General features: G+C 48.7%; 2 protein-coding genes across 2 annotated transcripts; both read left to right on the top strand.

Annotated features, from left to right (window-relative positions):
• The first annotated feature begins 1,618 nt into the window (after positions 1 to 1,618).
• rpp25l (ribonuclease P/MRP 25 subunit-like) lies at positions 1,619 to 4,688 on the top strand. The gene is made up of 2 exons (XM_030071535.1): positions 1,619 to 1,746; positions 2,974 to 4,688. The coding sequence occupies exon 2, from the start codon at positions 2,974 to 2,976 to the stop codon at positions 3,625 to 3,627; it is 654 nt and encodes a 217-aa protein (XP_029927395.1). The 5' UTR covers positions 1,619 to 1,746; the 3' UTR covers positions 3,628 to 4,688.
• A 629-nt stretch (positions 4,689 to 5,317) lies between these two features.
• Positions 5,318 to 23,993, top strand: LOC115374356 (gamma-aminobutyric acid type B receptor subunit 2-like). Its single transcript, XM_030073214.1, has 20 exons — positions 5,318 to 5,566; positions 6,236 to 6,841; positions 7,476 to 7,613; positions 8,586 to 8,759; positions 9,210 to 9,311; positions 9,733 to 9,798; positions 9,911 to 10,129; positions 10,472 to 10,699; positions 11,120 to 11,180; positions 11,917 to 11,997; positions 12,973 to 13,117; positions 13,262 to 13,394; positions 14,003 to 14,101; positions 18,099 to 18,203; positions 18,493 to 19,158; positions 19,240 to 19,464; positions 20,050 to 20,172; positions 20,301 to 20,394; positions 20,580 to 20,688; positions 23,814 to 23,993. Exons 1-20 carry the CDS (start codon positions 5,318 to 5,320, stop codon positions 23,929 to 23,931), a joined length of 3,741 nt encoding a protein of 1,246 aa, XP_029929074.1. The 3' UTR covers positions 23,932 to 23,993.
• The last annotated feature ends 336 nt before the right edge of the window (positions 23,994 to 24,329 follow it).

Raw genomic sequence — 24,329 nt, 5'->3', positions numbered from 1 at the left:
TATTTATTGTAGAAACAGCCATTTATTAATTAAAAAATGGCTATATATCACTACAATCTACATTTTCCCTCTGTCCTTTTTTAATCACAACCAACTTCTAATTAGCCAAAAAACAATGAAGAGCACTTATTTACTTTTTATTTTGATAATTTCCCATTCATTAAGTAGAGATAATGATGACAGATTTTGTGTCAATATATAAAATATGCAAAATAACATTTTTTATGTGTGTCCCCGAAATCATTGTCAACTAAGTTACCCATTAAAAAAAACCCCTCCCAGTAAGGACTGGTTTACCCAAATCCTATGACCCTCACCTTGTGATGTCATTTCACTCTCAAGAAGACACTCAGCAGGCTGCACATATGTGCTTTCTGCCTTTTCTTAAATATTTCTTATTAAGTAGTGTCTGGGTCAAGGAAGCATTTAGCAAATGTTAACAGTGTTACTACAATATCATTATTAAATTATATTTAATAATATTTTTGGTTTAGTATTTCTGTAACAGTTTAAGAAAATCCTTCTCAAAAATGCCATGTGGTATTTGGTTGGAGGCAGTCATTTGATTGATTTGATTTAATGCCTGAAAACAGCAATAATGTCAAATATGTTACCTATCAACTATGTTACCCTAGAAAGGTAACTGAGTTGACTATGGGTGATATACATGTTGACACTTGACACCATATGTTCTTGTAATTTTCAGGAGTTCATTTAAAAAAAAAAAAAATTCTAATAATTTGTAACATCTAATAAGAAATCAACACACGTTTGTTTAACCTTTTAAGACTTCAGACTGTTATATTGAAATTAATATACATTTTCTATAAATGCAGTTAATAAAATTACAAGTGTTCCACTACAAACTAGTCTGGTTGGTGTTTTTGATGTCACAATGATTCCAAATGGTCTTAAGTAAATCTAGTAAGAGTTGAAATATGCAGTATTGCTAATATAAAAGCAGTATAATATTAATAATTTACATTATGATTATGTTTCATCATTTTTTATGTCCAGTCAACTCTGTTACTTTAGTCTACTATGATACCACACTGTCAACTAAGTGACCATTATGTAATATATGATTTAAAAAAAAAAAAAAAAAAAAAAAAAAAAAAAAAAAATTGTTTCCTAAAACCAAAGTAAATAAGTAGAAACTCTGTGGCTGGGAAGTTTTTTTTTTTTTTTTTTCCAACAAAATTACCTTGGATTTCAAACGTTTTTGAGGAAAATATGTGGACCATTGATTGGATTGTGAAATTGGGGGTTAATAAGCAAAAAAAAAAAAAAAAAAAAAAAAAAAAGTTTGATTTCTTTTTTAATTGGCAATTAAAATTTAAAATATTGGTCAATGGACACATATTCTACCAGGGATAGTGGTTGTTTTAATATCTGGCATTTATTTAATAAATATCTGAAATCAATAATGCTGGAGCTTGCCAATTACTAAAAACATAACATTTAAACACTTCTTGTCAGGGAAAAATATTTATATTGGAAAACATTAACTTTTTTTTTTTTTTTTTAATTCTGAAACTGTGTGTGTGTGTGTGTGTGTGTGTGTGTGTGTGTGTGTGTGTGTGTGTGTGTGTGTGTGTGTGTGTGTGTGTGTGTGTGTGGGAGGGGGAGGGGCGGTTACGGCAGTTTGCAGCGGTCCTCGTCGACATCCGTTGCCGTAAAGCGGTCGTGCAGCCTGTCAGGAGCTGGTAAACATGTGCAGGGCTCAGTAGCTGCGGACGAGTCGCGGTAAGAGAAGATGTTCCTTTATTAGTTTTCTAAGATGCTGAAGTTTGTGTCTGTCAGCCGGTTACATGACTGAGTTTAATCTGCGTGAGGAGAGCACAAGCTGCTAGCCTCAGTTAGCCTCAGTTAGCTTCAGTTAGCCTCAGTTAGCCTCTGTTAACAGCTGCAGCACTGTGGCTTTAGCAAACTCATAATACACTACTCACAAAAAGTTAGGGATATTGGGCTTTCAGGTGAAATTTCAGGATGAACCTAAAATGCATTCTAACCTTTCCAGGTGAACTTAATGTGACCTTCTGTAAACTTTTGAATGCACATGTCCAACTGTTCAGTGTTTCAGTACTTTTTGCACAAGTTGCTGTTCTCTAACAAGGAGTTTAACGGCAAAATTCACATCAGGTGTTTGATGCTCCAGCTCATCGAGGTCGTATCATTAGGGAACGGCTGCTGGAGACTGGGGTACCTCAGATGGAGTGGCCTGCACTTTCTCAGACCTGAATCCCATAGAAAACCTATGGGATCAGCTGAGTGGCCGTGTAGAGGCTCGGAGCTCTGTACCCCAGAACCTCAATGTCCTGAGGGCCGCCCTTCAAGAAGAGTGGGATGCCATGCCTCAGCAGACAATAAGTCGACTTGTGAACAGCATGAGACGTCGCTGTCAAGCTGTAATTGATGCTCAAGGGCACATGACAAGTTATTGACACTGACATTTTTTGTTGTGGTATATCCACCACTGTTGTTGGCTTTTGTTTCAATAAATTGTTTGAGATGAGGAAATCACCAGTGCATGCTTCTACTTAAATGCCCTACTTTCATGATATAATATCACTGTAGCGTGAACTTTTTACATTTTCCATAAATTTCACCCAAAAGCCAAATATCCCTAACTTTTTGTGAGTAGTGTATTTAATGTTAATAGTTTAGCATGGCGGCCTGGGCCACATGTCATTCTCCTGTTTTGATACTGTCATGATACTTGGGTGCCGATTTGATATGCAGTACTACTGTAAGTATTGCAGTTGTACAAGTATTGCCCATCGAACCCATTGTCATTCAGATATCTGGAGGTCAGAGGTCAAGGGACCCAGCTGAAAACAGCCATGCTGGTTTTTCCCCTCGTCAAAATGTAGTTGACCTGTGGAGCGATGTGATGTTTATGTCCTGTTGGTACCAGCAGATTTGTTGTGTCTTTAAGGTTTGACGGTGTTTTGTCTCCTCGTGTCGCCTCAGATGGAGAACTACAGGAAGGCTCGCACGGTGGAGCAGCCGTGGCCCCGCCCCTTCCCGGGCCTGCCCGCAGACACGCCCGAGATCCACGTCAAAGACGGCAGCAAGATCCGCAACCTCATGCGCTACGCCCTGAGCCGCATGGAGGCCCGGCCCCGAGCGGCGGAGGGGGAGGGGCGGCCCAAACCCGAGGAGGGAGGGGGCGCGGCCGCCGCCGAGAAGCCGCCCTGCCGGCAGATGGTGTTCACGGCGACGGGGAAGGGCGTGTCCAAAGCCATCACGTGCGCGGAGCTGGTGAAGCGGCGCGTGAAGGGGCTGCACCAGCACACGGAGCTGCTGTACTGCGGCGTGGACGAGGTGTGGGAGCCGCTGGAGCCCGACGCCGGCCTCGACAGCCTCACCGTCAGCAGGAAGCTGCCCTCCATCTGCATCCTGCTGTCCAGGGAGCCGCTGGACGCCACACGGCCCGGCTACCAGGCCCCCGGCAGCTTCGACGCCCTGTGGGCTCAGGCCGCCCGGGAGGAGGCGGGGGGAGGACAGAGACCTGGACACAGGAGGAGGAGAGGAGGAGGAGGAGGAGGAGGAGGAGGGAGAGGGAAGGGAGGAGCGGCGAGGCAGACTGGGCGAGCCAGAGAGCCGGGGAGAGGCCAGAGCTGACTCAAACTGTGAGGAGGCCCAGACTGAAGAGACGGAGCAGAGAGGACAGTCCGTCCGGCTCCTGCTCGGCGTCTCCGTGCTGCTCCTGCTCAGACAGGAGCTCAAGTCCCATCCAGATGTTTCCAGCAGCTGCAGTGGAGTTTGAGTTCAGGAAATGTTTCAGCGGCAAACATCAGAGTGTGGTGTCGCTCCCCGGCAGTACAGGTGGAGCCTCGGAAAGAGAGGAAAAAAGAGAAATCTCATAAATTTACAACTTTAATCTCAGAAATTGAGTTTTTTTTCTTGGATTATTACAACCCCCTCTCCCAGCTCCTTTTTTTTTTTTTTTTTGTCCCAACGATGGTCTGACACGCTGACCTTCCTCCTCCTTTTTTTGTTTTTGCTGTCAGACTTTGTTGTTTCTGCTCTCGATCTCTTTTTCACCAAACAATCAAACGGAGTCAGAAATGCGGTGGAGTTTTTTGTTCACAAGTGTTTTTGGAGGGTTTTGTGTTCGTCTCAGACGTTTGAGGTTTTAATAAAAGCAGCCACAGTTTTCTTGCAGGTTGTTTGTCTCCATCATGGGAGTGTGTGAGTGTGTGAGTGTGTGTGTGTGTGTGTGTGTGTGTGTGTGTGTGTGTGTGTGTGTTTTGAGTCTGCAGATGTAATCGATGAGCTGATCTGATCAGGATTGTGTGACTGAATGAGTCTGGTTTCTGAAAATGTTTTTTTTTTGTTTCTGTATTTATTTTGCTGTGAATTTATGTCTGGCTTCACTTCACACACTGACACTCATAACCTCAAATCCTGCAACAGAACCCTCTCAGATTATCAGCTGATTAAAAAGTGATCAGCGTCCGCTCCGATTCATTAGTACTTTATTTTAAATTCATTAAAAAAGTGTGATTTCCAATAAATGAGTCAGATTAACACAAGCTGTTGGCCTTTTCTCCCATTTTCCTCCAGAGACTTAAATGCAACATCAGGAGGTGAAAACCAGATGTGATCAACATTACCTGATCAATAAGCCTTTTGAGTTTCTTTTGTACAGCTGATTTCATTTAATAAAAGTATAAAACTCACTTTTGGCTCTTTGTGATGATATCAAAGTGACTTGATCCCAACAGTTTTATTTGGTGGTAGAAAAGTTTTTTTTTTTTTTTTAACTTGTTCTGTCCACATGCAGAAAGAGTGAAGGAGCAAAAGACAGAAACAAACCAGAAAAAAATCTTTTCTGTTTGTCTTTGCTCTTCGTTTGAAAGTAACTGATGAAGCGTTCAAGTTCCACTTTTAAACGCGGGGCCACCCAGAATTCAATTTCTCCTTATAATTCAAGATTCAAGAGTTTTATTTGTCACATGAATGTACAAGTACAGCAGCAGTGAAATGCAGTGGCAACAACTCCAGCACTGTGCAAGGAAAATAGATAAAAATAAAAATACAAGTAAAATAGAAAGTATATATATACAATCCTATATACAATATACAATTATAGACATTTAGCATTCATATCGACATTAAATGTGCATTATACAATAAATAGAAAGTAAGAAAGGGAATAGAAAATGAATGGATGAATGGGATTTAAACCTAAACCAACAATTCATCATAAAAGTTGAGTCGAGCAGAAAAGTCACTCATTGACTGGACTGAATGTTGCTGTGGATCTGAGGTGCAGGTCCGTGTCTCTAATCGTGTGTTGGAGTTTTGCATGGAAGTCAAAAGGAAGGTCGTGACACGGAGGACGTGCGGTGAGGAGACTCGGTTCACCTCGTGCACCGTCCTGCAGGCCGAGCGCCGACCAGACCACGACCCCGGGCTGGAGGCCGCCAACGAGTCCACCTCACGATCCAGATCCCAGCACATGGCACGCAGCGACACCGAGCGCTGGCCTGCTCCCAGTCCAGGACCAGCTGCTCCTCAGAAACTGTCTGCTGGTCCACAGAGATCTACAAGGAAAGTAATCAGAATCAGAATCAGAATCAGAATCAGAATACTTTATTGATCCCCAGGGGGAAATTACTTTTTGTTACAATAACAACTCCCACTCCAAGTGTGCAAGTAAAAAGAGCAAATAGTCAAGAAAAATAAGAAAGGAATATAAATATAAATATATATAGAATAAAAAAAAATATGTACAATAAAATATCCATTTTTTTTTAGTCAGAGTCTGGAAGCAAATCAATATTTATTAACCTGGCCTCTTTCTGTTTTCTCTCATGTCTCGGGGCAACAGTAAAGCAGATTCTGTCTGTGAGCTCACATCCTGCATGTTGCACCGCTCGTCCAAACCCACACCGTCTGCACTTTGCAGAAAAACTAAATGCTGCTGTGTTTTAGCCGGCGGTGGACAGACTTCCTCCTCCTGCATGTCTGCATGTTGCTTCAAACTGAGAGCCGCGAACAGTGCTGCCACCTGCTGGGTTTTTGTACATTGTGCGATGAATGCTTTTTATTTGTGAAGTTGGCTGTCAAGGCACTCGCTGCTGTATCAACACTGGACCATCTGAACCAACTGATACTACAACATCTGTTGATATGGTCTGTCTGTCAATACAAGGCCAACTGTATCGATCAGTGCAGGATTATCTGTCTGACACTGGAGCGTCTGTGTCGATATATGCATCAGCACCGAGTTGGTCTCGATATATATCGCTGGATCTGCTCTTTCAGCGAAGCCCCGTTACAGGACAGGGACCGGTGCAGCCTGATGAGACCTCCAGGCTCCTGGTTAGCAGGAGGAGGAGCTGAGGAGCGTCAGGGGAGTGAGGAGGGTCAGGAGGGTGAGGAGGGTCAGGAGCTGAGGAGTGTCAGGGGAGTGAGGAGCGTCAGGAGGGTCAGGGGAGCAGGTGTTGCTGCTGATCTTGATCCTTTGATCCGTCGGTGGCCTGCAGGCTGTCAGCTGCTCACACCAAGAGGATTACAGGCTCCTGCGGCCACACAGGGAAGAGGACGAGTGTCCGGGCTGAGGAAGAGGAGGACGATGGCCGGGAGAGGGTGGGCCGGGGTGTGCGGGCTGCTGGTGTCGGTCTGGGTCCTGGCCCGGCCCGGCCCGGCTCAGGACCGACACCCGCTGCCGGTGCTGTGGCTCCGCCCCGTGGCCGTCCCAGGACGGGCGTCGGCTGAGCTCCCGGCCGGCGTCGTCCCGGCCGTCAGGCGGGCTCTGCAGGACCTGGAGAGGCAGCCGCCGCCTCTGGGGAACTACCAGATCCACTTCCAGCTGCTGGACTCCCAGGTCAGCTCATCTGTGTGTGTGTGTGTGTGTGTGTGTGCAGGGGCATGCTCCAGGAGGGGATGGTAGACCCCCCATAGCTTGCTGTCCTCCATCATCATCATGTGTGACGAGCTGCTTCTCATTTCAAACTGATAGTTTCTATGAAACGTTAGAAAAGTAATATTCTGTCATATATTCATATCATATTTCCTATTTTCAGCATATTTTTTCCTCCTGTTATTTATTCTTTATCCTTAATTTGGATCCCCATTTGCTTCTAGAAAGTGGTCCACGCAAAAAAACCAAAACAATAAAACAATAACAATAAAATCAAGAACATATTAAAATCACGTTAAAATCAGACGTTATTCATGTGTCAGTAACACATGAAGACAAGTTCAAGATAAATGTAAAGTTCAGTAAATAAAGTGAAATAACTTCTGATGAAACGTCCTGAATATGAACCTGACTCCCACCACAGCGCCACCTATAGGCCAGCAGAGTGATGTGTGTGTGTGTGTGTGTGTGTGTGTGTTTAATCCACTTCATGCAGATTAAGTCCAGCTCTTGTTCTTGTGCAGGTTCTGCTTCCTGCCTGTAAAGCGTTAGCTTGCTCACCTGTAACCTGTGTGTGATTCCCTCTTGCTGTCTGCAGTGTGATGCTGCTGAAACACTCAAAGCCCTGTTCGACGCCATGTGGGAGGGGCCAAAGTACCTGCTGCTGTTTGGGGGGGCGTGTCCCGCCGTGACGGAGCTCATCGCTCGCTCCCTCCCGGCTCTGAACCTGGTGCAGGTACGAGACCCTGTTTAGCTTGTAACGCTGTTACTGTCAGGTCTGGGGTTGGCATCAGACCATATTAAGTAATTATTTCACTCACTCATTCATTCATTCATTCATTCATGAATTGCTCTCTGCTTCCAGTGTTGAGTTCAGTTCACCTCAACTTGACAGTGGAGAGTTTGAGAGGGTCGAGCTGCACACGAGAACAAAACACCTTCCATATAACCTTAGTCTCACTGCTGTGGGCGTGTCCTCCACTGCTGTGGGCGTGTCTTACACTGATGTGGGCGTGTCTTACACTGCTGCGGGCGTGTCCTCCACTGCTGTGGGCGTGTCCTCCACTGCTGTGGCCATGTCTTACACTGCAGTGGGCGTGTCCTTCACTGCTGTGGGCGTGTCCTCCATTGCTGTGGGTGTGTCTTACACTGCAGTGGGCGTGTCCTTCACTGCTGTGGGCGTGTCCTCCACTGCTGTGGGCGTGTCTTGCCCTGACTTGGTCTGCCGGGTCGTGTTTTGAAAAAATGAAGTTATCAGCTGATCTGCAGGTGTTTGCTCTGCTCTGTGAGTCTGTGTCTCATTGGCTCCTGTGCATCAGGTGATGGAGCCACGAGTTGTAATTACACGGTTTGGCCACTAGGTCAGATCGGATTCAAAGCCTGGCACACTTCCTGTGGGCGTGGTTAAAGTTAGAGACAGAGCCAAATGTTAAATTTCCATTTTCCATCCACCCGTTTCAACCTGAAGGTGGCGCTGGCGTGCGCTGCAGACTGCATTTATGACACACACGTGTCTGCAGTGGGTTTTTATTCAGGCTCTGGCTGCAGGTGGTCGGGGGCAGGTACTTTTCTCAGGGTCAGGCGGTTCAAGTTCAACATGTCAGGCGTGAATCTGAAGGTGAAATAAAAGTTCAGCGCAAATCCACTTTCCATCCGAAATGAGAAACAGTCCAGACAAATTTGTTTGTTGACGTTTCATGTCTCTCAGGTGTCTTTCGACGCCTCGCCGCCGGGCCTCATGGCCGACCGCCGACGCTACCCCAACTTCTTCAGCGTGGTGCCGTCGGACGGGCCGGTGAACCGGGCCGTGGTGGCGCTGCTGCAGAGGTTCGGCTGGAGCCGAGTCGGCGTCCTGACCCAGGAGGGGCCCCGGCTCTCTGAGGTGACACCACAAACACCGCTCCCACTTTCAAATCCTCATGATCAGCCAGGCTAACGACTCCCATAGACTTCAAGTCTTTATGCTAAGCTAACAGGAAATGCTACCCATAGAAACTGAACCACTGGACGTCCAGAGGTGGAGATGGTGTCCAACATCTGGTCTCAGTCTGGGGAAGTCAGGAAAAGGGGATTTTAACCAAAAGATTGGAGTATTCCTTTAAAGGTACACTCCTCAATTTTTGTTCAAAGCGCCCCCTAGTGTTTGAGGCAAACAGTACAAAAACCTTGTTTGGACCTGGGAACAAGCGCCCCCTATTGGCTGTCTGAGCTCTTCCTCCTCATTTTCATTGTTGTGCCATAAAACAGCCCCTGTGACGACACTTCTCTAATATTTTGTTCATGATCGTGTCACGCCGTCGTGGACACTGACCGGGTGTCTCTGTCCTCCCAGATGAAGAGGGATCTGATTGGACGGCTGAGGAGGGCCGGGGTCGAGGTGGCGGCGGCAGAGAGTCTGTCCGACGAGCCCTGCAGCTCCATGAGGACGCTCAAGGTACTGCAGCTCCTCCCGTCACCACCTGCTGCTGCGCTGCACGTACAGACAATGACATGAATAAGATCAGATACAGGAAGACAACAGCGACAGAATGAATAAAAACACACCAGTCAGACATCCCCACAAGCTTCAGGAAGAGATGTACAATTAATATTTAACATATTTTTTTTAGGTATTTATTTACTGTATTTGTCTCCCGATATCGTACCGTAACATTTAGAGGAAACGGTGCCTTTTACCTTTTAATCAGCCCTGCAGGGGGACAAGCCTGGGGGACAGAAATGGACTTTTCTCAGACAGAGCAGAGACATGTTGGCGAGGCTGATCTCAGACTAATAAACACAGTAGATATACATATGAATATGTGTGTGTGTGTGTGTGTGTGTGTGGTGATGCTGTTGTCCTTGCTGTGTGACAGGAGCGAGACGTGAGGATCATCATCGGACAGTTTGAAGCAGCTTCAGCCGCCGAGGTGTTCTGCTGTGTGAGTCCACCCTCACATCACGGCATCTTTATACTGAAACTTATGAAACATAACTCTTAACATAACATATTTTTAGGGAGTGAAGCTCATGTTGTATGTCTGTGTCGTCCAGGCGTACAGACTCAACCTGTTTGGAGGACAGTTCCAGTGGGTGCTGGTGGGCGGGGCGCTGGTGGGCGGGGCGCCGGTGGGCGGGGCACCAGCGGCGGGCTGCTCTGCAGACAGCCTGCTGAGCGCTGCAGACGGAGCCTTCAGCCTGCAGGCCAGCTGCAACACAACAACAACAACAACAACAACAACAACAACAACAGGACGGGGCGTGTCAGGACGGGTGAGAGCTCTCAGGATCAGCCTCACTCATCGCTCTGTCAGAATAACCACGTTCATATTTATACTGCAGCCTCACTGCATCAGTGTGTAGTGTGATATCCTGTGTGATACCGTGTGTGTGTGTGTGTGTGTGTGTGTGTGTGTGTGTGTATGTGTTTGCTTTTACCAGTGGACAAACAGTTTTGGTTCAGTTTTAGTTTATCCTCAACTTTTCTTGTTTTTTTGTTTTTATTTCACTTCACGTTGTTTTTGTTTTTGCCACATTTTTGTGTTTATTTTTATTTTCATGTTTTTTTATTTCCGTATCCATATGTGTTTGTTTTTGTTTCTTACCCCCCTGCAGACTGCTGTGGAGAGCACGGCGGCGCTCCGGCTGGGGTCAGAGGTCAGCGGCCTGCACGCCTTCGCCTACGACGCCGTGTGGGTGGCCGCCGGCGCTCTGAGCCGCGTGATGGAGGCGGCGAGGCGGCGAGAGAAATACAGCAGGAGCCGAAACGCCAGCGCGTCGCACGGCGAGCTGCAGGGGGCGCTGCTGCACGCCGTGACGCACACACACCTCCAAGGAGTCACAGTAAACTATTCACTCACCACTGAGTCCTGAGTGTGTGTGTGTGTGTGTGTGTGTGTGTGTGTGTGCAGAGACCCTGCCCTCTGCCTGGAGTCTATGGTTTTGCTGAGCTCGGGACTCTTTTTATTTTTATTTTTATTTTTATTTATCCTGTTGGTTTTTTGTTTTCAGTTTTAGGTTTCAAGCAGATTTGTTTGTATGTTTTAGTTTTTATTTCTTAGATTTACTTGAGTTTTTATTAGTTTCAGTGTTATTTTTAGGCCTTTATTGTAATATTTATCTGTAGTATTGTATGTGCAGTATTTGTCAAGATTCAAAATGTTCAGAAAAAGTTTCATAAAGCTTCATATTGTTTCATAAAACACATTTTCTCTGCAGCTGTAAAGTTAAAGTTAAACTCTACAGGAGGTTTTTTTGTTTCAGGGTCCGCTTGTCTTCAGAAACGGCGAGCGGGTGGCGGCGGTGGAGCTGCTGCAGCTTCAAGGTGCTCACACCCGTTCCTCTAACGTGCACGAGTTCAAACGCAAAATAACAACAAGTCTGTCTCTGATCAGCTCCTCTGACCCAAATCTGCACAGAAACACATTCATATCATATTCTCTTATTTCTGTATTTATTGTATGTTGTATTATTTTTGTAGGATTAATGCTCATATTTATACATAATGCACAGAATGCACACACTTCTTTTTATGTTGTTTTTTTAAAATGAATTTCTAATGCACATATTTTTATATTTCTTATTAATTTCCTTATTTCTTATAGGATTAATTCAGTAGGATAAATACACATATTTATACACAATGTACATTTTTATTAGTACTACTATTGCAGCTGCTGCTACAGCTAACAGAGCTACTGGTACTAATACTGATGCTACTACAGTAAGATTTAAATCATGAAATAGAGCTACAGTTATAAAAATATTTCCTGTTTTTTTAATGTTGCAGGACAAAACAGTCAGAGAATCACTGAACAAATACACCGCGTTAACCACTTAGCAACACCTTAGCAACACCTTAGCAACCACTCATCATCACCTGCTGCATCATCAGATCAGCGACCAGGCAGCCTCTGGTCTCCAGGAGCACACACACACACACACACACACACACACTGCTCAGTCAGTGTGCACTATGTAGGCCAACACTCACTGTGTATGTGTGTGTGTGTGTATGTGTGTGTGTGTGTGTGTGTGTGTGTGTGTGTGTGTGTGTGCAGGAGGCAGCACAGTGCAGGTGGGTGAGTTCAGCAGCGTCACACAGCAGCTCCGCCTGCAGAGCCGCCTGCTCCGGTTTAAAGGTAAGAGCTGGAAGACACTTCAGTGTTTCCACCCTCAAACACACTGCTGACATGTGTCACACCTGTACGGTCACACCTGCACCGTCACACCTGCACCGTCACACTGTCACACCTGTACCGTCACACCTGCACCATCACACCTGCACCGTCACACCTGCACCGTCACACCTGCACCGTCACACCTGCACCGTCACACCTGCACCGTCACACCGTCACACTGCACCGTCACACCTGCACCGTCACACTGTCACACTGCACCGTCACACCTGCACCGTCACACCTGCACCGTCACACCGTCACACCTGCACCGTCACACCGTCACACTGCACCGTCACACCTGCACCGTCACACTGTCACACTGCACCGTCACACCTGCACCGTCACACCTGCACTGTCACACCGTCACACCTGCACCGTCACACCTGCATCGTCACACCTGCCCCATCACACCGTCACACCTGCACCGTCACACCGTCACACCTGCACCTTCACACCTGCACCGTCACACCTGCACTGTCACACCTGCACCGTCACACTGCACTGTCTGTTTTTCAACCTCGTCTGTAATGTCTGTCAGTCATCAGAGGCCCCGCCCACCACATCCAGGCGGTCTCTGACCCGCTGGAATAATGACAGACCCCATGTTTGTTAGAGGAACACACTTTTATTTTGAAGGGACAGGTGGATGAGAGAGGATGTTGTCAAGGTTTTATTTGTCTGAAGTTTAATTTCCAGCCACTAGAAAAAGCAAATACTAATACTAATACTAGTACTAATACTAATAATAATAACGTGCAGTTTCCAGACGCAGCTTGAGGCTGAATGGCTGCTGAGATTTTTCTGCAGTGACATGAGAGCAGACTGGATGTTAGAGAGACGTGGAGCAGGATGACTGATGTAACTGAGTGGATAAAAACCTCTGCAGGTGCAGATGAGTGCAGGTTTGGATGCAGTTTTCTGTGTTTGCTGCTGCAGGTTCGAGTCCGGCTGCTGACCGGCCGACTGTCCGGCTGCAGCGGAGCCACGTCCCTCTCCTTCTGTACGCCGCCGTGTCGTCAGCCGCTGCCTTCACCATCATCATCGCACTCATCCTCCTCCTCCTCCACATCTGCAAACACAGGTGCAGTTTGAGGGACAGAGTTTAAAACATCAGCACCCCGGGGGGTCTCCACCATTCACACCTGATTTGATTTGGATTGGCCTTTGTGTCTTTGGTGTGTTTGATGTGTGTGTGTGTGTGTGTGTGTGTGTGTCTGGTCCTCAGGCCGGTGGGTCCAGGCGCTCCGTCCCAGGACGAGCTGCTCCTGCTGGGCGTCCTGCTCTCCTCCTCCTCGGTGCTCCTGTCCGGCCTGGACGGCGGCTGGCTGTCGGAGCAGGCCTTCGAGCGGCTCTGCTCGGTGAGGACAGCACGTCAGCCTCCCCTCAGATGCATTTACTGCTCAGAGTTTTCACTCACTCTGCATATTTTGCTCAGTCGAGTTTAACTGCAGCACATTTTGTAACTGGCTGTGGCTGCAACAGAGGAATTATTACTACCTTTAAGTTGCAATAAGAAGGAGAAGAGGAGCTGTGTAGCAGGAATGGGCAGTGAAGTGAAGAGAAACTCAAAAGCACAATGAGTGGGATTTTTCTAGAAAAATAAAAATGTATAGAATCATATGAAAACAATCCTTCTCAATCATTTGATCACGAAAAAATGGAAATTTTGAAAATTCAGGAAATACAGAAAATTCTGTTGCCTTCCTGGAAAAGGAAGAGTGTCTGTAAGCAGGAGGAGGGGCCGCCTGTCAGCGCTGTGGTTCAGACCACAGTCACAGATCCTGCTCATTCTGACAGCCAAGCCCCGCCCACTGTTTGATTGACAGGTGATCTGAGGAAAGTGAAGCCCCTCCACAGTGAGAACAGTGGATTGTGCAGTTTGTCACGAGGTTCAGGTGAAGCCTCTTCTGATTGGATTCTGGAAAAAAACCCTCCAGTTTTTAGGTGTTCCCTCGTGTTGCTGCAGGTTCGTCTGTGGCTGCTCTCGGTGGGACACTCTGCGGGGTTCGGGGCGCTGTTCGCCAAAACCTGGAGGCTTTATCCTTTCTGTGGCACAGAAGAGAAGGTAACAAAACTCCAACACGCCCACACTGTACTCTAAAAAAATACTGCAATATAATATTCTATATAGTATAATATTCTGGGACAGAGGATGCTGTATTCCTGTAGAGCCCCTTGGGGCAGTTTGTAATTTGTGATATTGGGCTCTATAAATAAAAACTGGCTTGACCAAATAAATGTAAATGTACCTGTGGGGTTCATTTATTTAGTTTGATGTTGTAAATTTGCACGTGTGTTGGTGGTAGGAGGCTCCCGCTCTGTTTGTCTCTTTTGGATCCCGTATTGTCATCCTGTTTCAGCGTCCTGATGTCACGCTGCGGTTTCATCTCTCTCTTTTTGTTGAGGCAGTTGTTCTGCTGTTAAGAAACTTTTGTCTGAAAATATGCTGAACACAGACTCATCACCGCCTTGCTGACTGTGAGCTGCTAACTGATGCTGGGTCTCGATGCTGTTTGAGACAGACGACAGTTGGGGTGGAAAAAAATCGATTCACTGAAGTATCGTTAAATTACTCCATCCATCTATCCATCTTCTGCCGCTTATCCGGGACCGGGTCGCGGGGGCAGCAGTCTAAGCAGGGACGCCCAGACTTCCCTCTCCCCAGACACTTCCGCCAGCTCCTCGGGGGGAACCCCAAGGCGTTCCCAGGCCAGCCGAGAGACATAGTCCCTCCAATATGTCCTGGGTCTTCCCCGGGGCCTCCTCCCGGTGGGACATGCCCGGAACACCTCCCCAGGGAGGCGTCCAGGGGGCATCCGAAACAGATGCCCGAGCCACCTCAACTGGTTCCTCTCGATGCGGAGGAGCAGCGGCTCTACTCCGAGCTCCTCCCGAGTGACCGAGCACCTCACCCTATCTCTAAGGGAGCGCCCGGCCACCCTGCGAAGGAAACTCATTTCAGCCGCTTGTATCCGCAATCTTGTCCTTTCGGTCATTACCCAAAGCTCATGACCATAGGTGAGGGTAGGAACGTAGATTGACTGGTAAATTGAGAGCTTCGCCTTTCGGCTCAGCTCCTTCTTCACCACGACGGACCGGTACACCGACCGCATCACTGCGGAGGCTGCACCGATCCGCCTGTCAATCTCACGCTCCATCCTTCCCTCACTCGTGAACAAGACCCCGAGATCCTTGAACTCCACTTGAGGCAGGACTTCTCCACCAACCCGGAGAGGGCATGCCACCTTTTTCCGGTCGAAAACCATGGCCTCGGACTTGGAGGTGCTGATTCTCATCCCTGCCGCTTCACACTCGGCTGCAAACCGCCCCAGTGCCTGCTGAAGGTCCTGCATCGATGGGGCCAACAGGACAACATCATCTGCAAAAAGCAGCGATGAAATCCTGTGGCTCCCAAACAGGACTCCCTCCGGCCCCCGGCTGCACCTAGAAATTCTCTCCATAAAAATTATGAACAGAACCAGTGATAAAGGGCAGCCCTGCCGGAGTCCAACATGCACTGGGAACAGGTCTGACTTATTGCCAGCAATGCGAACCAAGCTCCTGCTCCGGTCGCACAGGGACCGAACAGCCCTTAGCAAAGGGCCTCGGACCCCATACTCCCGGAGCACCCCCCACAGGGCACCACGAGGGACACGGTCGAATGCCTTCTCCATATCCACAAAACACATGTGGACTGGTTGGGCAAACTCCCACGAACCCTCGAACACCCTCCGGAGGGTATAGAGCTGGTCCAGTGTTCCGCGGCCGGGACGAAAACCGCATTGTTCCTCCTGAATCCGAGGTTCGACTATCGGCCGAATCCTCCTCTCCAGCACCCTGGAGTAGACCTTCCCAGGTAGGCTGAGGAGTGTGATCCCCCTGTAGTTGGAACACACCCTCCGGTCCCCCTTCTTATAAAGAGGGACCACCACCTCGGTCTGCCACTCCAGAGGTACTGTCCCCAACCGCCACGCGATGTTACAGAGGCGTGTCAGCCAAGACAGCCCCACAACATCCAGAGACTTGAGATAGTCAGGGCAGATCTCATCCACCCCCGCCGCTCTGCCACTGAGGAGCTTACCAACCACCTCAGTGACCTCAGCTTGGGTGATGGACGAGTCCACCTCTGGGTCCTCGGCCTCTGCCTCCTTAACGGAAGATGTGACGATGGGATTGAGGAGACCCTCGAAGTATTCCTTCCACCACCCGACAATATCCCCAGTCGACGTCAGCAGGTCCCCACCTGCACTGTAAACAGTGTCGGCAGAGTACTGCTTCCCCCTCCTGAGGCGCCAGACAGTTTGTCAGCCCGACCGATAATCCTCCTCCATGGCCTCCCCGAACTCCTCCCAGCTCCGAGTTTTTGCCTCTGCCACTGCCCGAGCTGCAGCACGCCTGGCCTGCCAGTACCCGTCAGCTGCCTTGGGAGTCCCACAGGCCAACATGGACCGGTGGGACCCCTTCTTCAGCTTGACGGCATCCCTTACTTCCGGTGTCCACCACCGGGTTCTGGGATTGCCGCCACGACAGGCACCAGAGACCTTGCGGCTACAGCTTCGAACAGCCGCATTGACAATGGAGGACGAGAACATGGTCCATTCGGACTCAATGTCCCCCGCCTTCCTCGGGAGTTGGGAGAAGCTCTCCCGGAGGTGGGAGTTGAAGACCCCTCTAACAGAGGGTTCAGCCAGGCGTTCCCAACAGACCCTCACAGTACGTTTGGGCCTGCCAGGTCTGTCCAGCTTCCCCCTCCGCCAGCGGATCCAACTCACCACCAGGTGGTGATCGGTTGACAGCTCAGCCCCTCTCTTCACCCGAGTGTCCAAGACATACGGCCGGAGATCAGATGAAATGACAACGAAGTCGATCATCGACCTCCGGCCTAGGGTGTCCTGGTGCCACGTGCGCTTATGGACACCCCTAGGGGTGTCCAACCCTAACCCGGCCCATAGGCACAGACAACAGTGAGAGCCCTCTCTCCAACCCGAAGGTGCAGAGAGGCGACCCTCTCGTTCACCGGGGTGAACCCCAACACATGGCGGCTGAGCTGGGGGGCTATAAGCAAGCCCACACCTGCCCGCCGCTTCTCACCGCGGGCGACTCCAGCGTAGTGGAGGGTCCAGCCCCTCTCGAGGAGCTGGGTTCCAGAGCCCACGCTGTGTGTGGAGATGAGCCCGACTATTTCTAGCCGGTACCTCTCAACCTCCTGCACAAGCTCAGGCTCCTTCCCCCCCAGCGAGGTGACATTCCATGTCCCCATCGCCAGCCGTTGCGTCCGGGGATCGGGTCGCCGAGGCCCTCGCCTTCGACTGCTACCCAATCCACATGGCACCAGCCCCTTACGGCTACCCTTGTGGGTGGTGAGCCCGCAGAGGGTTGGACCCACGTCACCAGTTCGGGCTGGGCTGGGCCCGGCCACCGGCCACCAGGCGCTCGCTCACGAACCCCAACCCCAGGCCTGGCTCCAGGGTGGGGCCCCGGCTCCGCCGTACCGGGCAACGTCACGGTCCTTGGTAGTCTTCCCTTCATAAGGGGTTTTTGAACTGCGCTTAGTCTGGCTCATCACCTAGGACCTGTTTGCCATGGGAGACCCTAACAGGGGCAAAATGCCCCCGGCAACATAGCTCCCAGGATCATGTGGGCACACAAACCCCTCCACCACGATAAGGTGGCAGTTCAAGGAGGGGTCGTTACTGGCTGTGTACTGGCTGTGTACTGGCTGTGTACTCGGTGTGTACTCAGTGTGTACTCAGTGTGTACTGGCTGTGTACTCGGTGTGTACTCAGTGTGTACTCAGTGTGTACTGGCTATGTACTCACCAGCAGCGGGGCCTTGTAGGCGAACACGGCGTTAAATTACTGAATCATTTAAAGTAAACATACTGTTTGGCTAAGTTTGGCGGGATTTTGGCCGGAGAAGAATGAAAATGGGTTCTGTGACCAGAGATTCAGCTCCTGATCGAGCTCACGCTCATATTCTGGAGTCTGTATTTCATTATTAGTTTTAACACATTAATGCTGAAGCTGCTGTGTGTGTGTGTGTGTGTGTGTCTGTAGCAGCAGGCCGGCCGGCTGCTGGCTGCCATGCTCCTGCTGGATGTGCTTGTTTTAACCTCCTGGCAGACCTTGGACCCTCTCAGGCGGGTGGTGTTGGAGCACAGCTTGCAGGTAACCATGACAACCATAAAAAAAGATGGCAAACACCTTTATCATGTAAAATGTGCAACATCTTTTGTAGTGCAACACTTCAAATAATGTGACTGTTTAACACTGAATATCCCCTCAAGGTTTAAATAAACTTACTTAAATGTTAAAGAAATATCCATCATGCATAACTCCTAAAATAATTTGCCTATGCTAAGTCCAATAAACACAGAACCACACACACACACACACACACACACACACACACACACACACACACACACACACACACAGTAATGCTGCTGTGTTTCAGAGCGGCCCTGTGCAGGACATCAGCGTGCGGCCGTACTCAGAGCACTGCAGCAGCTCCAACATGCAGCTGTGGCTCAGCGCCGTGTTCGCCTACAAGGCCCCGCTGCTGGTGAGTACACAGCCAGTACACACTGAGTACACACCCAGGACACACCCAGGACACAGCCAGTACACAGCCAGTACACAGCCAGGACACAGCCAGGACACAGCCAGTACACAGCCAGTACACAGCCAGAACACAGCCAGTACACACCCAGAACACAGCCAGTACACACTGAGTACACAGCCAGTACACAGCCAGTACACACTGAGTACACAGCCAGTACACAGCCAGTACACAGCCAGTACACAGCCAGTATACACTGAGTACACAGCCAGTACACAGCCAGTAGCTACACAGCCAGTACACAGCCAGGACACAGCCAGTACACAGCCAGTACACAGCCAGTACACAGCCAGAACACACCCAGTACACAGCCAATACACAGCCAGTACACACCCAGTACACAGCCAGTACACAGCCAGGACACCTCCAGTACACAGCCAGTACACAGCCATTACACACCCAGTACACAGCCAGTACACAGCCAGTACAGACCCAGTACACAGCCAGTACACAGCCAGGACACAGCCAGTACAGACCCAGTACACAGCCAGTACACGCCCAGTACACACTCAGTACACGCCCAGTACACACTCAGTACACACTCAGTACCCACTCAGTACCCCCTCAGTGTGTTTTCTTCAGGGTCTGGGATGCTTCCTGGCGTGGAGCATCAGGCCGGGACAGGGGGTGCGTGCTGCGCCCCACAGGAAGCAGCTGGTGGTCAGCATGGGGGCGGTGACGCTGTCCGGCCTCGCCGCGTCAGGATCCCTGCTCGCGTCCCACAATCCTCCTGTGCAGTTCTGCCTGACCGGCCTGGCGGTCGCCTGCTGCAACGCCCTGCTGCTGCTCGGCCTGCTGGGACGGCAGGTCAGCCCCCTCGCTCTCTCCTCACACACTCTGACTTACTTCAGGCTCTGAGGGAGCGGCTGCAGGTTCGAATCCCTCCGCCGGCCCAGCAGCCTCTGGGCAGGAACATGAACAGACTGCAGAGCTGCTTCTGAGAGGAGCCGTGACCCTGCAGCCGCCTCTGGAGTGTCACTGCTGTTACACACTCTGAGAAAACAGAGGTCATCGCTGCACCCTGAGGGGTCCAGCAGCCTGTCCCGGGGCAGGACCCTCTGAGCCACATCACCTGTTTCTCAGATCCACAACCACAGCGTGCAAAGATTTATTAATTTAGTCATGCATTAATTTGCTGTATTTGGCCTAAACGCCGTCTCCTGATGTTGTTCCTCCACATTCAGAGGAAACGGTGCATGTGTGTTCCTGTTCCTGTGTGGGAACACATGTGGACCTTTTTGGCTGTGAAAAAGGTTCACATGATCACCTTGAGGTCCATTAATCAGCCCTGAAGGGGGGACATTTGTGTAGATTGTAGTTTGGGGACAGAAGTGGACTCCTGCTGTACTTCTGCAGGTGTAACGTGTGGATGACGTCTTTTTCTGTCCCCAGTCTGTGACGAGGCGTGCGAGCAGCGGCGAGGGGCGGCAGGCGGCGGCGGCGGCGGCGCAGCCTGATGATGAAGAGCAGGACAGCAGCAGCTTCCACCTGCAGCTCAGGAGGCGCAGAGCCCAGGTGAGGCCCAGCTTCAGTCTGACCTCTGAACACGTGACGATGTGGAGCGGACGTGACGTGGAGTCTTTTTTTTTTTTTTTTTTTTCCTGGCCACGCGGTGTCATGATGTTGCTGTTGTTTCCGTGCAGCTGGACGCAGAGCTGGACACGCTCACCGTGCAGCTTCACCAGCTGTCAGCCCCGGCCGGACCCGAGCGCCGCGCACAAACCAGCAGCGACGAAGGTAAACACACACGGCGTCCGAGCTGCACGCGCTCCAAACAGGAAGTGACAAGACGACACGTGTCAGTTTGTGCAATCACATCAACATCATCATCCTCAGTGTTCATGAATGCATCATCGCTCTGAAGTGTCCCGACTCCATCAGCTGATTTTCAGGGTTTGAACGTGGTCGTTGTGTTTCGGCAGGTGAGGCGGAGCCGCCGCCGGACTCCACCCACCAGGCCCAGATCTGCAGCGAGGAGCTGAAGGCTGACCTGAGGTCCTCAAGGTCAGGAGACATCAACTCTCCTGAACAGTGAGTGAGCTGCAGCACACACACACACACACACACACACACACACACACACACACACACACACACACACTCATCACTGTTTATCCACCAGATGCAGAGAGAGGACCCAGGAGCCGAGGACAGAGGAACTCACTTGTATTTCTGTTTTTAATGTTTGTGTCTGAGGATTAAAAACTGCAAGAAACGAAACAAAAGAATGAAGATGGGTCTTTTTGTAGGTTGCAGTGCGTCTCCGGGGGACGGACATATGAGACGGGCAGATCCTCTCTGGCTCTCTGGACGTCCACACAGAGGCCACAGATCCTGTGCAGCTGATTGGACGCTGTGCACCTCGCCTCCTTTTTGGTGCCAAATCTGACAAAATGTGCCAGACTCTGCATGTTGGTTATCGAAGATCGCACCGTGATCACACTTTACAGATTTGTGTGTGTTTTTTTCTCAGAAAGCTTCAAAGGTTTTACAGTTTGAAAGCTGGGGGGGCGGACAGGAGACGTTTGAGGCCTGCAGCCCTGCTGCTGCAGGAAACATGACGCACTTTGACTCCTAATGAACAACTCTTCTTGGAGGATGTCTCACATAGCCTTGCTGACTTCACAGAAAAAATCACTGATGTGGAGATGGCTCTTGACTGCTTCACAGTTACATTTACTTCAATCATTAATAAACATGCACCCCTCAAGAAATTCAGGATCAAAGACAGAATTGCACCTTGGTTCTCAAAGGAACTATCAACTTTGTTCCGTGAGAAGAACAAAGCCTGGTCTCGTGCGAGGTGTTCAGGTGACCCTGCACATTGGTTGTACTTCAGACAACTTAGGAATAAATGTACTACAGCAGTGAGAAAATCAAAATCTGATTACTATTTAGCTCTAATCACTAGCTCCTCCTCAAACCCAGCCATGTTCTGGAAAGCAGTAAATCTGAACAAAAATAAGACATCTAAATTTCAGCCAAAAATCATTAACACTGGAAATTCTGTGGATTCAGATGACTTAGAGATCTGCCTTATCCTCAACAAGCACTTCACAGATGCTGCACTTTTATTTGAGAGAGAGTATCCAGAGCTTCTTTCAGTCAGTACTGATAGCATTGATGCTGATGCTGATAGTGAGAGTGCTAGGGGTCAAACCAGTTTCTCCTTCCGTTCCTTCACACACAGTGAAGTGCTGAATGCACTACAATCCATAGACCCTAAATGCTCTACTGGTGAGGATAATTTGGATTCCTTCTTTTTAAAGCTCGCAGCCCCTGTTATCACACAGCACCTTACCAACATTTTTAATCTGTCCATCTCAACTGGAAAATTCCCCATACTATGGAAAACTGCTCATGTAGTCCCCTTACATAAAGGTGGCACTAGGGATGACTTAAACAACTATCGCCCCATCTCCAAATTACCTTGCCTAGCAAAAGTAATGGAATCCTTGGTCAACTCTCAACTCAAGCCTTTTATTTCAGACCACTCACTCTTAAGTCCTTTTCAGTCTGGCTTCAGAGCCAATCATAGTACAATCTCCACCATCACATTGGTGTCAAATGACATAATAACTGCATTAGATAAGAGGTATCACTGCGCTGCTCTTTTTATAGATCTGTCTAAAGCATTTGATACAGTTGATCACCACTTGCTTCTCAGAAAATTAGATGGTATTGGTTTGGATAAAAATGCATGTACCTGGTTTCAGAGCTATTTATTTGATAGGCGTCAGTGTGTTAAACTTGGTCATACAAAATCTAAATTTTTGGTAACTAATAGAGGTGTGCCACAAGGTTCTGTCCTGGGCCCCTTACTTTTCACTGTCTATATAAATGATATTGTTTCCTCTGTAAGTGATTGCCATGCTCATCTTTATGCTGATGACACAATTTTATATTGTATCGCGGATTCTGTACAGCTAGCCATCACAAATCTGCAACTTGCTTTTAACTCTTTTCAAGAATCCCTTATCCGACATAAACTACTTCTTAATGCAACTAAGACAAAATTCATGTTGTTTTCCAGATCCCAAAACATTGACTACAATAGTGTGCATTTATACACCAAAACTGTTTCAGAAATCGAGAGAGTCACAGAATACAAATACCTAGGCATCTGGCTTGATGAGGAGTTCTCATTCAAGTTCCATGTGAATGAGCTAGCCTCCAAGTTGCGACAAAAGATTGGCTTTCTGCACAGAAATAAATCAAGTTTTCCAGTACACTCGAGAAAAACAATTGTTGAAGCTGTATTTTTGTCTGTCATGGATTATGGGGATGTAATTTACAAACATACTGCTGCTTCAACTCTGGAGCCCCTGGACACTGTTTATCACTCTGCCCTTAGATTTATAACTGGCGATAGATATGACACTCATCATTGCTTGCTCTACAAGAAAGTTGGTTGGCCCTCCCTTGAAGAGAGGCGCAAAGGACATTGGCTTTTATTCATCTTTAAAGCCCTTCTTGGTAGACTACCATCATACATCACAAACCTTTTAGCATGGAATTCTGGCACTTACATGACCCGTTCAGCTGACTTATTACTCCTAAAAGTTCCCCGAGCTTGTACTGAACTTGGTAAAACTGCATTCTCCCATAATGCCCCAAACTCGTGGAACACCCTCCAGCACACTATGAAGATGCAAGCACTCCCCTCTCTTGCACAGTTTAAGACTTTAATCTCAGAACACTGTGTTTCTGATTGTACTTGTTTTAAATGATTTTCTTATTATATGTATGTGTTATTTTGTTTTTAATGCGCTTGTAAACTCGACGGCATCGAAAATGAGGGTAACCTCAATGTCCATTCGAGGATAAATAAAGGTTGAATGAATGAATGAATGAATGACTTCCTCTCACACACTTCACACTTCTGAAGAAAAAAACATACATAGCTGACCGCACTGTACATGTTGCTGACAGGACAGACTGGCAGTGTGATGCGTTCACTGACCGCTCTGTACATGTTGCTGACAGGACAGACTGGCAGTGTGGTGCGTTCGCTGACTGCTCTGTACATGTTGCTGATAGGACAGACTGGCAGTGTGGTGCATTCGCTGACCGCTCTGTACATGTTGCTGACAGGACAGACTGGCAGTGTGGTGCGTTCGCTGACCGCTCTGTACATGTTGCTGTCTGTCTTGCAGTGTGAGGCGGAGGCTGTCCCTGCAGCTTCCCATCCTGCACCTGGCCTACGTGCCGGCCGCCGGCGGCCTGGCCAGCAGCAGCTCCAGCCTGTACGGAAGCCTGGAGGCCGCCGTCTGACGGGAAACACAAACTGCAACACGCAGAGCCGCAGCCACCTTCCTGACCAGCTCCTGACCAGGGTGTGACCGACTCCCCCAGACTGAGACCAGATGTTGGACACCATTTTGGTTCAGTTCCTATGGGTAGCATTTCCTGTTAGCTTAGCATAAAGACTTGAAGTGTATAGGAGTCGTTAGCCTGGCTCTGTCAAAGTGAAAAAATCACCCTTCCAGCAGCTCTGAGGCTTTGAGTTACTCAGTGGATCGTATAATTATGATAATTAGGGGATGTTTTCTTGTAATTTTCTTTTTGCTAATTTTCTGGTACTGTTTCACCAATTGTCTGTTTTTGTTTCTTTTTTTTTGCAGTTTATATTATTATATAAATTATATTATTATTATATTATTATTGTTCTA

This window comes from Myripristis murdjan, chromosome 16, assembly GCF_902150065.1.
Source record: "Myripristis murdjan chromosome 16, fMyrMur1.1, whole genome shotgun sequence".
Classification (NCBI taxonomy): Eukaryota; Metazoa; Chordata; class Actinopteri; order Holocentriformes; family Holocentridae; genus Myripristis; species Myripristis murdjan.
The sequence above is the reverse complement of the archived record's forward strand: the minus strand, read 5'-3'. Positions and strand labels throughout refer to the sequence as shown.